The sequence below is a fragment of the Haliaeetus leucocephalus genome, unplaced genomic scaffold (assembly GCF_000737465.1).
Source record: "Haliaeetus leucocephalus isolate CR32 unplaced genomic scaffold, Haliaeetus_leucocephalus-4.0 Scaffold428, whole genome shotgun sequence".
Taxonomy (NCBI): Eukaryota; Metazoa; Chordata; class Aves; order Accipitriformes; family Accipitridae; genus Haliaeetus; species Haliaeetus leucocephalus.
This window is the reverse complement of record NW_010972864.1, coordinates 1,969,264-1,986,964: the sequence shown is the minus strand read 5'-3', so window position 1 is coordinate 1,986,964 and position 17,701 is coordinate 1,969,264. Positions and strand designations below refer to the sequence as shown.

The window sequence follows — 17,701 nt, the reverse complement described above, 5'->3', positions numbered from 1 at the left end:
GTTGAGACAAGTCTATTAACAGGCTGGGCTGAAAACTGACACATCAAAAAAAAAAAAAAAAATCACAATATCAAAATAATGGAACACAAGACTGAAAGGCCTGGAGTCTCTAACGTTCTTTAATTTGAATGCACCTATTGGCCTGAAAACAAAATCTATGAAAAAGACACCTCATAAGCAGCAGCAAGTGCACACTTTAAAATAAATTATCTCTTTCTCTCCTGAACGCTGATCCTTATCTTCTGAGGTCAGAAAAGTTAGTCTGAAAACAACTCTTTTCACAGTCAAGCAGTTTGCATATTAGCATTGTGTAAGCATTTTTACACATTGAATTCTGCTGAAGCTAAAACCAGGTGTCATTTTCACTTCCCCAGTGGTCAACAGGATTTAACTTATTACAATTCTGTTTCTCTTCCAGTAAAATGTAGGCACTGTTGCACTTGCTGCTATACCACTTACTAAATTTTACAGTTAAGAACAGATGTATATTTCTTAATGCTGCTGTTTACAGGGCATTTAAAATTCAGTTATACACAGCAGAAGTATCACCAATACCTTTTCAGCTCATCCTAATCAGAAGCAAGTCTAGCCCTGGGCACAACAAACCAAACACCTGGGACTTCAGAGGACTTTTTAAGCACGGCCCATCTAATCCTCCACTTTCCAAGTAATTCCAGGTAAGCTTCCACTCCACAGAGTGCTAAACCCTTAGCCCTTTGCAGATGTGAGAAGGCATATCCCTTCCTCATCACAATTTCATTTGTTTTGTAAGCATGCACAGAGGTTGGCAGGCCATGGCTGTGACTCATGCCAGCAGCTCACTGGTTCCGTAACACCATGGCACACCCTGTGACTGGCTTTTCGGACCACAGCCATAATGCTGGGTGCTTGAGAAGGCATAGGGCAAGAAACAAGGAGAGGAGGGCAGACAAGATGTGGGGAGGAGAGGGGCAGTGCTCTGATCCTGTCTTGGGGAACAAAGGGGAATATATTGTAATTAAAGCAAAAGTTGTAGGGCAACAGGAACAGAAGAGACCTCAGGAAAGATAAAATGTGGCAAACAGACACCTGCCTTGGGTACACGTGCACAAATGCAGCCTGGGAAACACACAGGAGGAACTAGAGATCCCTGTGCAGTCACAAAGCCACCAGTCACGAAGCCAGGGACATGGGGTGACATAGTGACAGGAGTGTGTTGCAGAGCACCCCAATCAGGGTGAGGGAGGTGGTGAAATCTTCTTCTTGAAGCAAATCAAGGAAGCCTCTGGATCACAGACCCTGTTTCTTGTATAGGACTTCAATGTTCATGACATCTGCTGGAGGGACAACACAGCAGGTACAAGCAGTCAACAAGATTCCTGGAGGGTGTTGGGGAGAACTTTCTGATACAAGTACTGAATGGGCCAATGCGAGTGACACACAGCTAGGTCAGCTGTTCACTGGTAAAGAGGAGCTGCTTAGGGATGTCTAATCAATGGCAGCCTTGGCTGTAGTGACTATGAGGTAGTGGGGTTCAGGATCCTAAAGGAGGTGAGGAAGGAAAGTAGCAGTAAGGACCATGGACTTCAGGTGAGCACACTTTGGTTTATTCAGGAAAGTGGTAGGTGGGATCCCATGGGAGGCAGCTCTGAAGTGCAAAGGAACTCAGGGAAGCTTGCAGGCCTCTCAGGACAGCAGCCTCCATGCACAAGAAAAGCCCATCCTAATTCTTAAGAAAACAAGTAGAAGTATCAGGACACTGGCTAACCAGGGAAGCTACAATGCAAAAAGGCAGCATGGAGGAGTTTGAAGCAGGGATAGGCTACAAAGGAGGAATTTAGAAATGTTGCCTGGCCACATAAGCATGATGTTAGGAAAACCAAAGCTCACCTATATCTGATGCTTGTAAAGGATATCAAGGACAACATGAAAACTTTGGCCACCCCATTAACAGTAGAATGCTGAATAAGAAAAATGTAGGTGCTTTCCTGAATGGGACCAGTGATCCAGTGACAGCACATGCAGATAAGGCTGAGGTACTGTCCTGGGTTCAGCTGGGATAGAGTTAATTTTTTTTACAGGAACCTGGGAGGTGGGGGGCATAGCCGGGGCAGCTGACCTGAACTGGCCAAGGAGCTATTCCATACCATGTGACATCATGCTCAGTATATAAAGGGGGAGTGGGCCGGGGGGTGGGCGCTTCTTTTCGGTGGGGGAAGTGGCAGAGCATTGGGTCCCGGGTGGTGAGCAGTTGCACTGTGCATCACTCTTTTTGTATACTTTTTCCTTAGTACCGTTGTTGTTGTTGCAATTTCTTTGTGTTGTTCCAGCAAACTGCCTTTATCTCAACCTCGAGGTTCCAGGTTTGGGTTTTTTTTTTTTTTTCCTCTCCTCCGTCTTCCCCCCATCCCACCGGAGGGGGGCGGGAGGAGTGAGCGAGCGGCCGCGTGGTCCTTTGTTACCGGCTGGGCTGAAACCACGACAGGTACCCAATGCTTTCTTTGCTTCATTCTTCACTGACTAGGTCTCCCTCTCCCCCATGCTTAGTGAATGAGTTCAAGGAGGAGACCTGGCAGGAGAAGGTGAGAATAAGGCAGGAATTACTTGAGATGACTTGACCCATAAGAGTCCATGGGACCCAAGGACTGCACCCAAGGCTGCTGAGAGAACCAGCTACCATCCTTGCAAGGCCACTTTCTATCCTCTTTGACAGGTCACGGAGATGAAGGGAGGTTCCCAACAACTGAAGAAACACGAATGTTGCAACCATCTTCAAATGATGCCTCAAGGACAAAAGGTCAGCCTCTCTTTGGTCCCTGGGAAAATAATGGAGCAAGTCCTCTTGGAAGGCGTTTCTGAGAACTTGAGGGAGGAAAAGGTGACTGGGAACAGTCTGCATTGGTTTACCAAGGGTAAATCATGCCTGAGCAACTTCGTTGTCTTCTTTGATAAAATGACTAGATTAGTGGACAAGGGGAGAGTAGTCATTTGCTTTTAAAAATCAAATGTTGAAGTTTTAGTCACAGTCCTTCATGGGGCTGAGGGAGAAATCTATGTGGTCTCTCCTTCCTTCCTGTGGAGGAAAACCACAGCCTAACATAAAGGAGACAAACATTAGGACAATCATTATGGTTAAATACTCATCCCAGAAATAAAAAAAAAACAAACAAAAAAACAAACGAAAGATAACACAATTTCTTCCAACATGTATGTTTTATTTGTTTGGGGTCTTTTTTAAGACCTGAGAGGGTCAAGTTAGAAAAACACTGTTGTGGTTTGAGTTGAACCTCACAGACTCATACACCTGCTGTCACCATGTATTTACAAGACCTGTTGGACATCTGCAAAGACAGAAGAAAATTCAAGGACATGAAATGGATGAGTGAGTAGATAGAAAGACTTGGCTTAGAAATCATTTTGGCAAGCATAGTCCATTTGTGTCAGTGCATAAAAAGGTAAGCCCAAGAACAAATGCTGAATAAGTATCTTACCATAACCCTGCAAAATATCTGATAGGGAGAAGACTTAGGATGCCACCTTGACCAAGACAGCTTTAATGCTGTGAGCACAGAAACTAAGTGCTTGACTTACCCTGGGAGCACTAAGCAAAATTTTCAACAATTAGAGAGATACCACAAACTCTTCAAGTATACAGGAATGGTGTGACAAAATAGTTTGAACACTGTGTGTGTAATATAGAACATCATCAAAAACATTAATAGCTTCACTACTCTATGTGGTTTCAAATTTGCTGCAGATTGTGCTCCTTGACAAACTAGCTTTCCAATACTACAAAATGTAGCTGGATACAGTTTACCTAGTCAATAATTTTGTAGGCCATTCTTCCAAAGTAAACAACACATTCTTTAATCACAAAATGCAAACTGAATTTTTACATTACAAGCATAGGGATAAAAAAGCAGACAACTCAAATAATTTCCCATTTTGGGACTACCTTCAGTTTCTCTTCTTAACAGATGTTTATTTAGCATACCAGCTATTCTATAAATGTTTTAAATGTGTGTGTTTTGTTTTTTAAGCCTCACAGAAAAACAAACCCCACAAAACCTATGCCAGCACCTTAGCTCATAAGAGTGAAAACAGCTGTGCTGAATCAATGACCTCCTCCTGAAGCTGTATCTGTCTTAGCAATCAGGCTTACAATCCATAACATTGTCCATGTGAGGCAAGGAAGCATAACGAGAATGAACGGTAAAAGATAATCTTCCACCAGTGTAAAAACTGGCAAGAGAAGTCTTCTGTTCCAGATCCCTGAACAGAATGGCATTCTAGCTCCTCAAAGCCATGAACTTTTGTGCTATGATTAAGCTGCTTACATGCATTTGAGTTGTGCTTGCAAAGGAATACTTTGCTTTTGCAACATTTGTACAACCAATTTCAGATTAGATAAAAAAATACTATTTAAACTGACTATTGTTCTTCATTGTTTTGTGAATCAGATTTCTCTTTCCATATTTTATACATTTTTATGTATATACAAAGAGGAAAGAAAATTACATTAAAGAGGAGGAAAAAAATTTACCAGGGACTCTCACTTACCCATCCATGAAAGCCTTCTGGGTGAGTTGCAACACCCAACACAAGGTAAGAAAATTTGACACATGGAATGGGTTATAATCAAGCTCCATTGCCTTCTCCAACACATCTACCCACTCCTTTCAGCACTGCATATTCAACTGCTTTGTTTATTAACAGCTGCTTAAGATCCCTCTGTGTCAGCTTTCAGACCTCTGTGAGTCCCATTCTCAAGCAGTTAATATGACCCTTGTTCAGTGATAGAAAAAATCCAGTTTGATAGTGGTTCAGTGGCAGAGAAAATCCATATAATGTCACAGTAACAGGACACAAAGACCTGATCTAGTATAAAAATCATTCTGTCAGTTCGAATTTGTTCCAGACATTTTGATGGAATATCTTTGCACTTGCAAAGCTTTACACCCAAGAGCGTATTGTCTATTCTCGCACAGCCAGCCAAAATCATAAATCCAGTGTGAACTTTGTATTGCTTACTCTGCTAATTCAACAGGAATGTGACCATGTACCCAAGCTGGCCTACCTTTTAGGTAATTAAATAGTGCACAATTCTGGCACTAAATATCATTTAAGCACGACCAAAGAGGCAGCCACTGTCAGCAGAAAAGACAGTACTGGTGAAAAGAATAACAACCATTTATGCCTGTGACAATTCTGATAACCAATCTCAAAATTCCATTACCACGGAAACTTTCATTCTCTGACAATCATCCAGAATTACTAAATTATGTGTACTGTGTCCTGCAACACCAGGTATGGACTATATTAAAATCAGAAAAGGACAGATATGCTGGATTAGGCAGTCCATTAGGCAAGTCCATGACTTGCATATTGCTCACTGTGGGCATTATAATGACGACAAGGGCACTATCTTGTCTTCATAATAGTTTTTAAAACAAAATTATACTGCTCCTGTGAGTATTTATACAACCTTTTGAAAATGTAGCAGAACTGCTCCTTCACTGATAGCTTTAGGTTCACAAATAGGACATAAATTTTAACTCAGCACATACACAAACAGGTATCTCCCTCCAATGAACCTGTATAGAAGAGTTCTTTCATAGTACCAGCTCTACATATATAAAAAAAAAAAAGTAAAGAAAAAAGTACCTCAAACCCACAAACCAAGGACATCCAGCAAAACTTGTTATTCTTTTCAATGCATCAGATGGTGTTTAACCTGGCATCATACCAGCAAAAACAAAAACAAGATTCCAAAAACTAGCAAAATCAGGGCAAATAGATACCTCTGCTGCACTTTTAACCAATGCCATTAGTAACAAAAGTCTTTTCTCTATTTCTGTTGAAGATACATATGAAAAAACAGCACTAAATAAGAGCGGAACCTTATCTGTAAGTCATTCATTTTAACTCTCTAAAAAGAAGGTGTGTTACCTGATCTCAATGTTGTAAGCTTTTGGGGACATAATATTTTCATGAAAGCCATTCGAAACCTCATATGGCAGAGAGGGTAGAGAAATGGATTCAGGGAGGAATTGAGCCACAAAAGCCAAAAGGTTATTTCATACAGGGAGTTATGGACACAGGTTCCTTGGCAGGCCCCACGAATAATCATTAGCAAAGTGTATGGGGCCCAGCAAATGGCAAAGGCACATACAATTATGGCAAGCGACTTAGCAATTTTCTTGTCCCGCTGCAGTTTTGACCCAGTCCTTGAGCGGAAAGAAACAGAGAAGTCCTTTTTGAGAGCCGTGGGACTTGTTTGTGTTGGAGATGGACAGTTACCCATCACTGCTGGTCTCCATGACCCTGCTAATGATGAAACGCTGTCCTCTGCTTCTGATGGAGGAGAAGATGCTCCTGGCCTTGGCAAGAAGCAAAATCTCCAGGACAGGCTGCTGCTCCTTGGAGGCTCGCAGTCCTGCGTGCTGCTGTGCCGCTGGCGCCTCTGGATGTCGTGGAAGATGTGCATGTTGAAGTAGGCCACCGAGAGCAGCGGCACGAAGAATTCCAGGGTGGACGCGCACAGGAGGAAGTACCAGTTGTCAAAGAACTCGGCGTAGCACTGATCCGCCGCTACCACACTGTGTCCGGCCACATGCTCCCAAAAGAGGATTGCTGGGCAGTAGAGGAGGAAGGCAAAGACCCAGATGGCCACCATCTTGACAACAGGGTTGGACGTTATTCCCTGCTGGGCTCTGTAAGATACCTGCAAGGGAAAAGGACATGTCACATATTCAGGCAACATTTTGGAACAACTATCTCAAAAAACATAAGCAAGCAAGTCAAATACTGCATTTGTTCTGTAATTCCCCAGACATGTAGAAAATCTTCACTTATGTAAGGTCCTGAAAAACTCTGTTAGTGTTGCTTATCAAATACTATAGCTCTGTGATTGATTTGAATACTTGGGATTGGAGAGGACTAGAAATTATGATTGCTAAACTCCCGTTTGGCTTCCAGGTGTGAAAGGACATGGCTTGTTTTCATCACTACCACAGTAAGGTAGCAATAAGGAATCAGTTTATGTTTCATTAAATGCCCAGGCTCAGAGGAGCGTAAAAGCAGCTGTGGGACTTTCTTCCTGCAGAGGCAAAAGTAGAAGCCTTCTGTATTAGCCAGATTGCCATGTGAGACTGCAAACACTAGACAATGTAATTTTTAATAGTGTTTCCTGTTGCCATAGCAGAAAAATCTATCCCACACGTATGCTTTTACATCCCTTACTTTATTGAAACATTCTCTTTTAACATTCGCTTTACCTTGTAAACAGGTCATTGTATTATTGCAAATCTTTTTTTATGCCTACCCAGACTGCGTTAATTTATTTTACTCTCTAGCCATAAATATGTATCTTTGAAAAAAATATTAAGAATTAAAATCATGTCATCCAAAGTTAGGAAATACAAGAGTCAAAACCGCCCTTGTAATAGCCCAGCCAGTATGTACAATACATACTTCTAGTTCTTGGTCCCCCGCTTCTTTCAGAGCATAAGATAATCAGTTAATGAGAAGCTGGACAACTTTATTTCCTCCATACTGTTCAACATTTTTCATCCCAGGCTTTCCTCAGACCCAGAGCTACTACCTTCCTCATTAGCTTCCTGTGCTTTTCATTAGGGTAGCACGTGCATGCTATACAAATATTAATGAATGGTATCTTCACAGCCACATACCTATTTTACCAGTGAGTAACTAAGCAGTAGTGCAGTGTTACACACATTATTTTAGATTCTCTGTTTCAAACATCTGTAGCCTGAAGATTCAGACTCCTCTACATCTTAAAGCATCATATAGTCTCAGAGCACAGCTCCAGTTCTGCAGTAATTAATTTGCAGCCCTTTGCAAGACCACAAGCATCTGCGTTCAGTAAGCAGAAAACAGGAAGCTCAGCACAGCTTCACAGTTAAGTCTGAAATGACTGGCCCCTGGCCGCAAGCTAGGTTTGCAGCAGAGGCAGAGGTGATCCCAAGTCAAAGAGGAAGCATGGTATCTTTTCTTTGGATAACTGCCCTGTGTTACACACTCATGGACTCACTCCATCCTAATTACCTAAAGGAGAAAACCGGAATGTGATCATGTAAATGAAGACCATCAACAGTGCATAAGAACACAGAGCTCGGTTGGGTTGCAGAGGCCTTTTTAATTTACATTTCTCACATTCTCAGCTCTGCAACTTCATTAATATTTTTTAATATTACTATTTCTTAAATGCAGGGATTTTCATACATTATTGTTCAGCTTAAAAAAAAAAAGCAGCAACAACCAACCCTAAAACCACAACACAGGGGAAGAAGAGAAAGAGATTAGGTATTGTCTCAGCACTTCCCAAATGAGAACCTCCCAATCTAACACAGCCTATGTCACTTGAACTAGCAGACTCATTAAAATTAAAGGACGTTGATATCTTCCATCTGGACCAAACACCATGCAGAGCTTAGAAATGGTGAATGATAATATTTACCACTGGATTCCTCAGATATCTGCTGAAGCAGAAGAATGATAAACTCAAGAAACACCTCTTACTTCTCTGCATATTTTGATTCGTTCTTTGCACTTCAGGGGACTAGTTTCCACCCAACTGCTTGTTGGCAGCACATGTCAATCACCCCCTGTGGTAACGCAGATCATCATCTGATCTTCAGTCAGTCTGTCCCACATATGTCTCCATACCCTCTTGTCCTTTTAAAATTCATCCCAAGCATAAGCACATCCTCAACTCAACTTAGTTTTCATTACTACTCTTATAATGACCAAAGCCCAAGTTCTCCACACGTCTGCTGCCCCTTTCCTACCTTGACCTTCCCACCTCCTCTGTGGTGTAATTAAATAATTTCTAATCCAGATGGCAGGAGGGAAACATTGAAATCATAGGCGAGACATTGTCCTATCTCTAAGTCCCAATGCAACATTGAAGCATCAACGTTTCTCCAGAAAGAAGTTTTATAGAAATCTCAATATATATAAAGCAATAATTAGAAATGTTCTTCTTACAGCTTTTGTAACTGACAGGAAACGGTCGTAGCTGATAAGGACGATGTTAAACACTGAAGCTGAGCACAGGAGATAGTCCATAACTAGCCAGATCTTGCACAGGCCTCTTCCCAAGTGCCACGTCCCTGTCAGGGCATAAGGGATGTACAAAGGCATACAGAACGCACCTATGGAAATAAACCAAATGCACACATCAGTCAGCACTGCAGGCAATGCTCGTGAAAGCACAGAAACATTTCTGCAGTATCTGATAAAAGCACGATACTGACTAGAATGGCCATGTGCAAGTCTTTGTATTCTCATGCAACCAACGAACACTTTACTACAAACTAGGCACCAGTAACATTCTTATAATACCTTTCTGAAAGGTGTATCACATTTATTGTGTATCATTATTACTTCTCCTGTTTACATCACCTACTAAAGGAAGGAGCAGCTGACTTTTTTACCTGCTAAAGTAAACACCATTCTGTATTAACTACTGAAATTAAAACAAACAAATAAACAAAAAAACTCCCCCCCAATGTAATTTACTAACTCTTTTCTACAATAAATTATCTAATTGCTATGCTTGTAACCTCTTAGAAGCATGACATGGTGTCCAAAAGTGCTCCAGAAAAAAACTTCTATAGAAATACAATATAAATTTCAGGCTAACCTTTAAAACTGTATGATCAAAAGGCTAACAAAAACTGCACAGTTAATTAAGTACACCCAGTCTAACATTTCTTCTCATCATAATTCTTGATCATAACCACTTTTCAGTAATGAGCTGATAGGGTATTATCTGTGGGAACACACCAAACAGTGGGAACATACATGAGTGACCCACACCCATGGCTATCTAAATTTAGGCTGTTAAATCCAAATGCTGTGAAAATGCCAACATGAGCTCATTTTAATGAATTTCTAGGTGGTCACACTACACACACTGTCAAACAATGCAGCCTTGAGAGTCTGAAGAGCTAACGGTGTAGTTTGCTGTGATGCAGAAACACAGTGAACAGCATCAACACTTTAATGAAATGGAATTACTACATCTACACAGCAACTAACACTTGCTCTTTCAAGCAAAAGGTTATATTACAGATTTTAACATTCACAGGGAGGAAAAAAGGGTATTATTTCAACTTTAGATTTACTTTGTAATAGCATGTACTCCTGTATCAGGTACTGAAGGGTATCTTGAGAGTTTCCATTTCCCTAAAAATCTTACAATTCCTGTTATTCTCCCTCTACTAAGAATCAAGAGATGTCTTCAAATCCAGCTATAGGTCCAGAAGCATAGAGATAAAGCAAAAGCTGTTGAAGGTCAAAATCAGATAGATTAAAAATATAAAAAGAATATATAGCTCTGCAAGCATGAAAGTGTGTGCTTTTAGCAACAACGATCAAGCAGAAATTAAGGATAACACAGGTATACCCTGAACCTAAATTAAGTAGCTACAGAAATACAAATCAGTATGCAAAGCTTTTAACCAAATTTAGAATGAAAAACTAGACATTAAAGTAAACATAATATCACAAACCAAAAATTTATGGAAGTTAGGTAATGCCAAGTGAGCTCTACTTCCTTCTTTGATAGAGGACATTATTTACCTCATACTTCTCAGCTAGATTATGGTATTTATTTAATATGGTGCTAGATTGTGAGCCAGATGACAGAACACCACTCTGTCCATTGGTTTTCTGTTCACTGCTGTAGTTTTTTCCTGTGTACCATAGCTGGACAGCAGGCAGCAAGATCTCTGCAGCACAGCAAGGCTGTTATAAGATGGAAGAAGACATCAAGTGTATGGGGGATGGGATCAAAAGACTATACAAGGAGATCTGGACATCACGAGGAGCAGACTATTAGAAGCCATGCCCCTAACAGAACTTCTGACACTGGCAATAAATTTCAGGAAGAGTTTCTTCTGTTCTTTCGGTATCCTTTTTAAATGAGTAGGTAAAAAAAGTAAAATAAAAATAGTTTAAAAAATATTTTCTTGTGATGTGACAAGTCAGAATATAGATTTCATGAAATAGCCACACTTGTTTAAAACCATCCTTCTGCATACTCAATAATTTAACCAAGACTTTTACCAGAGACACTCAACACTTCACAGAATATTGCAATACATCAATCTGCAATTGCACATCACACTAGCATTTTAATTGTACTTTTTCTCACAGTACAAGTTTCAAAATAAAATGTGTCGCTATGTATAAATATATGTATAAGATTGAGCTTTGTAAAAACTGTTTGAGTTGTTATTTTTATTTACCTATACAAACACATATTCCTAAGGTATGACTCTAGATAGAGCATGTACAGCAAAATGTTTAAAAATACTATTCATCACTATTTAGTTGCAAACTTCAGGTGATTATCTGTGTTGTGTGAGAATAGATTGAAATAGAAGGTATCAACCATGTATGCAAGATCTGCCAGATAATATATGCTGTATTTGATTTGACTATCTAGATTTTAGTCAAGACTCTTCACAAACTCCAATTCTTTGTTATTCCACATAGATTCATGCACAGTGGTATTTTTTCCTGAAGCAATAACATTAAACATTACCTGTTTACCTGTCAACGGATCCATTTATTTCTGAAAAATAATAGGCTGCTAAAACACTTCACGCAGCTTCTACCATTCCTTACCCTTCCCCTAGACACACAGCTGGGAAAGAGTTCTCTTAGAAGAAAACCACCCAGAAAATAAACCCCATTGCTTCTCCTAAGATTCCTAGGAAGCAAATAGTACATGCCTCCACAGTTGTGACTTACCCACTGCAAAGTCAGAAATAGCAAGATTGAGAAAGAAATAGTTACTCCGATGCCTGAGGTTTCTGTCCATGATGAAAGCAAGGATCACCAGGATGTTTCCAAGGATGGTGACCAGAGCTAGCAACACCATGAGGAAAGCCAGCAGCACCAGCACACCCAGTGAAAACTTGGAGCTCGGTGACTGTGTGGACAAAGTCTCATTACCCGTTCCAGCTGTATGCGGAGTTTCGGCAGTGCTGCTGTGCATGTTGTGTATCCAGGTCAGTTCAGTCTGGGAAGAAAGTTGCATCTGCAAGAGTTATCCACAAGGTTGATATTCATAAGGAGTATAAACAGGATGGGCCAAAAATCCAATAAACATCAAAAAAAATTGACTCAGGCAGGGAAAAAATTAAAAGGTTTTGATGCTAGATAAATCTAGTTTTCCTGAGATTTTTTTTAAACTATGTATCTCTCTAGAAGAGATACCAGTAAGAAATATGCAGTTTTTCCAAGTTTATATTTTAAAATGCAAGTTCGTCTTTATGCAACCTGATCCTTATCTGTGGAGGTCAGGAGGGCTGATTTGAGATTCTCTCTTGCTTTCCTCCCTCCCTCACTTCCTCCCTTCCTCCCTCCCTCATTCCCACCCTTACAGAAGTGTTTTGCTTGCTAGCATTATGGACAACAACTTTTTCTGGAATTTTTTTCTTAATCTTGAATACATATCCTTATGAGAATTTAAACTACTTTCTAATTTTATCCTTGTTTATCTAGTGTCATAGTATTTCAGCAAGTCTGTGGTCTCTATTGTGTTCTATTTTTTTGTTGACCTAAGGCATGGTCAGCTTCATTGTTGCTGTTGTTCCTCTTTCTGTGGACCCTAGGGCTGAAAACTGATATGCTGTAAATAAGCATATATACAATTACTTACCAGAACAGTCAGCCAGCAGTGGTCCAACCCTCAGAGATCGGTTGCAAAACTCCCACTGAAATCAGTTTCAAAACTCTTAGCGGCAGCCCCAGTGACACACCATCGGCTGCTGCCGTCCCAGAGCCAAGAAATGAAATACTGACTCCCTGAACGTGAATGAGAGCTTGGCAATTAACTTTAATAGGACAAGGCTTTTCTTTCCACGCTGGTGGGAGAAATTGTATGTCTTCCACAAGTGCTTATATTTTGTATGAGTAATGAAGCCACTTGCAGAGAGCTGTGAGTATTCCACAGTTGTAAAAATTCAATCATTTTTATTATGGGTTCTAAAAACACTTTGGTGTCTAATTTTAGATACTTAAATTTGAAAAATGTTGGCCATCATCTCCGTGCTTCTGTTGTGGGAACAAATTCATTAGCATTTGCCAAGTGCTTTTACTAAATGTTTGAATGACAGCAGTACAAAAAATGCAAAACTTTATTATCCATACAAATATCTTCACAGCATGCATGTACATTACTTCTTTAAGCTTTATTTCATTTCTAGGTACTGTTGAAAATGTAGAGAATACACTTTGGCGATGACTACTAAGTAATACCATAGCCTTTCTTCTGCTAGCAATACTGAAGCCGATCTACATTAAGTTTTTGAGGTCCAAGCGAGTATGTGCTTGAAAAGAAAATAAAGTGGTGAACAAATGTGAGGTCAAATTAAGGGCTCAGACAAGTCTGTATTCTGTCTGTCTCAACTGCCTGTAGGCTAAGGAAGAGTATAAGAACATGGCAAAATACACTGCTGGTGTGCTCCCCATGCCTCCAGTGATTTGTGGCTCAAGGTACCAATATGGTACAAGAAGTGACATTTGATCATTTTATTTTCACGTCATCTTATAAACAGTCACCTTCTTACCCCAATAATTTCTGCTTCTGCATTTTATTGATAATAAAAGACATCACAGGGCTCCTATAGACCTCCAAGGAGGGTAACAGTGCTTCTGCGATTGCTTCCCTGCATCCAAATCCAGAGAACAGCAGGAAAATTGCCATGGATACTGCCAAATCATGGATCCTATATAAACCGTTACTATGTCCTAATTATACTTTTTCTTTCCTCATAACTAGCGCAACCAGTGCTTTTTGACTGGTCTCACCTTATCTCGGGAGCAACAGCTCATTCCTGTGCATTCAAAGTGACAATCCCTTGGTAAGAAGCACTGAACCTAGGGCAGCTCACACACACCCAATATACCTGCTGCAAACCTTTGTCAGTGCGTGCTTAGAAACTGCACTGAGTCACATATCCTAGAGGAAAGTACATAAAAATTTTTCCTCTTTTAGACATGGGGCTGCTTCTCCTTAGTCAGGAATGGGTCCTGGAATGGGTTTCCCCATCCCAGTAACACTCCCCCCTTTTCAACTGCAGAAGAGGAGGGAAGACCCAAGCTCTTCAGTATTCTTTTTTACTGGAAACTTTGGATATAATTTGTTTCCTAGCTTGTCCCTGAATGGCCAGAAATGCCAGCTTAAGCTGGCAGGCTTTCTACAGGCTGGCATCTATGATGAATCAATGCACAGCCACCAGACTCAGAAGAAAACAATTTGTTACAATCTCCTGAAAGCCCCATGAGGACTAAAGGCTGCAAATATCTTATAAAAGCAGAAAAATCATAGATCCAAACTGTGTTCCAAAAGAATATAATTTTGTAAAAAACACACCAATAGACAAGCCATGAGGCTGAAAGCCACTGTTTGCAGCAATTGCAGTTAAAACTGGATCCTCATAACAGCAAAGCCCTTACTCAAGTTTTATGCATTTTTTTTCTTCAGTGAAAATCTATGCTAAAATAATTAAAGCTACAGTGGCAGTTAAGTTATTGATGTAATTTGCAACTACTGTGCCTTAGAATGGTGCAATTACAGCTCTTTGCAATAGTGAGTATATGTTTTGGACTCTTTTCTTCTCTCTCAAGCTCCTTTACAAAGTATAAATAGAAAGGTTCTCATTGTATCTTAAACCAAAATCTTCAGTGCTGAGGAACTGAATTAGAAGACTATTATGAGTATTAAATAAGGAGGCTGCCCACGTAACAGCTTCCAAGATACAACCACCACATCCTCACTTTTGTAGCATGCAACAAATTATTATAGTTTTTCTACACCTATATGTAACAGCTGTGCTATATCTTGTTAAGGTAAGATACAGACAAGAATCTAAACAATTAAGCTAAGAAATATGGTATCACTTTGAATTCCCTGCCATTCTTTTTATTTATTGCTGCAAGTATTAAGACATCAGCTTAACTGTAATAAAGTTTAGCAGTCATAGAGTCCCCTGGCAACCTGGAAATTGTGGGCTCCACTTCTGGTCCTTGTAACTTTTCAGTCTGTTACTTGATCTCTGCTTCAGTTTCCTCAGCTCTAAGAGAAAGGTAATGCTTAGTGAGCTTCTCAAAATCTGAGGGAAATTCTTCATTAACTAATAAAGTATGTCAGTGGAAGAGACTGAAAGATACACTCTCCAAAGTACCTTTAGTCTGTTAGTTAAGATAATTCTTTTGGGAAGCAAGGAAGCCAGATTTCACAGCCTCCAAAATCAGGATTCATCCTAGCTGAGCACCCTACCCATATACTCTTCAGTCTCAAGAGGAGATTCAGCAGCTTCACTGTTTTTCGTGAGAAACAGCTGACCTTGCCAAATGACTTAAGTCCTAGGGTGCTTTCTAGGAATATATACCTACCTAATTCCTTTCCATCTTCCTCCCTCGATAACTCTTCCACACCATGCTTGGAAAGCCTGTGTGCAGCAGGGTACCTAAAAATATGGATGCTACACTGGTGTGCCTTGTGAATGTACCTCCAACACCACAGACCTATTTTGCAGAAGTTATGATGCCATGTAACTAATCTGTTCACATCAGAAGATAATCTACACCAGTCAGCAAGTTTTTTCAAAACATCAGCAGTGTAAGTGAAGTTTAATAGAAGATCCACTATATACACTTTTAGCAGAATTTTTTTATGTGGTTATAACTATGGTTAAACCAGTCTAGAACACATGTCTAGCTAGAAAAATGTCTGAAGTAGATAATAAACTGCTGATTTTCTACCGGCATCAGGGCGGTATATGAACTGTTCAATGATAGCCCTGTAAAACGATATGGAATTTTTATTTAAATAGACATGTTAGACAATAAACGCATAGCACAGATTAATACACCTAAAGGATCCAGAAGTAAATGTTCCAGCTTTCTCTTCCAGTCCTTCTTCCCTAGGCATTAAACAAGAACCCATACTAAACAGTAAAAGCACCTCCCTGAATTACCTGCTTATTAAAGTGTTCAGAATTTGCAATATCAAGAAATTACAAACAGTACAGAATTGCTATGCTGCAATTAGAGAGACAATTCTATTCACTTTTAAAAGTTAAGGGAAGTAGATTTTAAAAACAAGTGACCTTTCTATATTTCAGCATGGAAGATTTCCAGATACATTCTTCAGGAAGGAAATCTTAAAGGCGTAGGAGCAGGTCGTCCCCATGTGCCAGAAGACAAGCCGGCAGGGAAGAAGACCAGACTGGCTGAACAGAGAGTTTTGGCTGGAACTCAGGAAAAAAAAGAGAGTTTATGACCTTTGGAAGAAGAGGCAGGCAACTCAGGAGGACTACAAGGATGTCATGAGGTTATGCAGGGCGAAAATTAGAAGGACCAAAGCCCAGCTAGAACTTAACATGGCTACTGCCATAAAAGACAATAAATATATTTCTATAAATACATTGGCAACAAAAGGACAGGTAAAAAGAATCTCCATCCTTTATTGCATGTGGCAGGAAACATAGTGACAAAGGATGAGGAAAAGGCTGAGGTATTTAATGCCTTCTTTGCCTCAGTCTTTAATAGTAAGACCAGTTGTTTTCAGGGTACCCAGCCACCTGAGCTGGAAGACAGGGATGGGGAGCAGAAGGAAGTCCCCATAATCCCAGGGGAAATGGTTAGTGATCTGCTACACCACTTAGACACACAGATCTATGGGACTGGATGGGATCCACCCAAGGGTACTGAGGCATCTGGCTGAAGTGCTCACCAAGCCACTTTCAATAATTTATCAACAGTCCTGGCTAACCAGGGAGGTCCCACTTGGCTGGAAATTAGCAAATGTGATGCCCATCTACCAGAAGGGCCAGAAGGAGGATCTGGGGAACTACAGGCCGGTCAATCTGACCTCAGTGCCAGAGAAGGTTATGGAGTAGATCATCTTGAGTGCCATTACACGGCATGTACAGGACAACCAGGTGATCAGGCCCACCCCATCGGCATGGGTTTATGAAATGCAGGTCCTGCTTGACTAATCTGATCTCCTTCTATGACAAGGTGACCTGCTTAGTGAATGAGGGAAAGGCTGTGGATATTGCCTACCTAGACTTTAGTAAAGCCTTTGACACCATTTCCCACAGCATTCTCCTGGAGAAAGTGGCTGCTCATGGCTTGGGTGGGCGTACTCTTTGCTGGGTAAAAAACTGGCTGGATGGCCATGCCCAAAGAGTGGTGGTGAATGGAGTTAAATCCAGTTGGCAGCCGGTCACAAGCGGTGTTCCCCAGGGCTCAGTATCGGGGCCAGTTCTATTTAATATCTATCAATGATCTGGATGAGGGGATCGAGTTGCACCCTCAGTAAGTTTGCAGATGACATCAAGTTGGGCAGGAGTGTTGATCTGCTTGATGGTAGGAAGGCTTTACGGAGGGTTCTAGACAAGCTGCATCCATGGGCCAAGGCCAACTGCATGAGGTTCAAAAAGCTAAGTGCTGGGTCCTGCACTTGGGTCACAACAACCCCACGCAGCGCTACAGGCTTGGGGAAGAGTGGCTGGAAAGCCACCCAGCAGAGAAAGACCTGGGGGTGCTGGTTGACAGCCAGCTGAATATGAGCCAGCAGTGTGCCCAGGTGGCCAAGAAGGTCAACGGCATCCTGGCCTGCATCAGAAATAGTGTGGCCAGCAGGAGCAGGGAGGTGATTGTTCCCCTGTATTCG

At 40.9% G+C, this 17,701-nt stretch overlaps 2 protein-coding genes across 2 annotated transcripts in view; both read right to left on the bottom strand.

The window, feature by feature from the left end:
* LOC104836062 (histamine H3 receptor-like) overlaps positions 1-900 on the bottom strand; it is a 5,089-nt gene extending 4,189 nt beyond the window's left edge. The window contains exon 1 of the mRNA XM_010574410.1: positions 823-900. Coding sequence (XP_010572712.1) covers positions 823-900 — 78 coding nt within the window. The remainder of the gene's footprint in view (positions 1-822) is intronic.
* Positions 901-5,908: 5,008 nt separating this feature from the next.
* On the bottom strand, positions 5,909-12,052 carry HRH4 (histamine receptor H4). Its single transcript, XM_010574409.1, has 3 exons — positions 11,764-12,052; positions 8,989-9,155; positions 5,909-6,703 (listed from the first exon to the last, which is right to left on the bottom strand). The coding sequence occupies exons 1-3, from the start codon at positions 12,050-12,052 to the stop codon at positions 5,909-5,911; spliced, it is 1,251 nt and encodes a 416-aa protein (XP_010572711.1).
* Positions 12,053-17,701: the final 5,649 nt, after the last annotated feature.

Excerpts from the sequence above, each read along its gene's own strand:
- HRH4 (XM_010574409.1), bottom strand. The coding sequence starts at position 12,052 with ATGCAACTTTCTTCCCAGACTGAACTGACCTGGATACACAACATGCAC. Across the intron at positions 9,156-11,763 it reads TATTTCTGACTTTGCAGTGG|GTGCGTTCTGTATGCCTTTG; the intron begins GTAAGTCACAAC and ends TTATTTCCATAG. Across the intron at positions 6,704-8,988 it reads TCCTGTCAGTTACAAAAGCT|GTATCTTACAGAGCCCAGCA; the intron begins GTAAGAAGAACA and ends TTTCCCTTGCAG.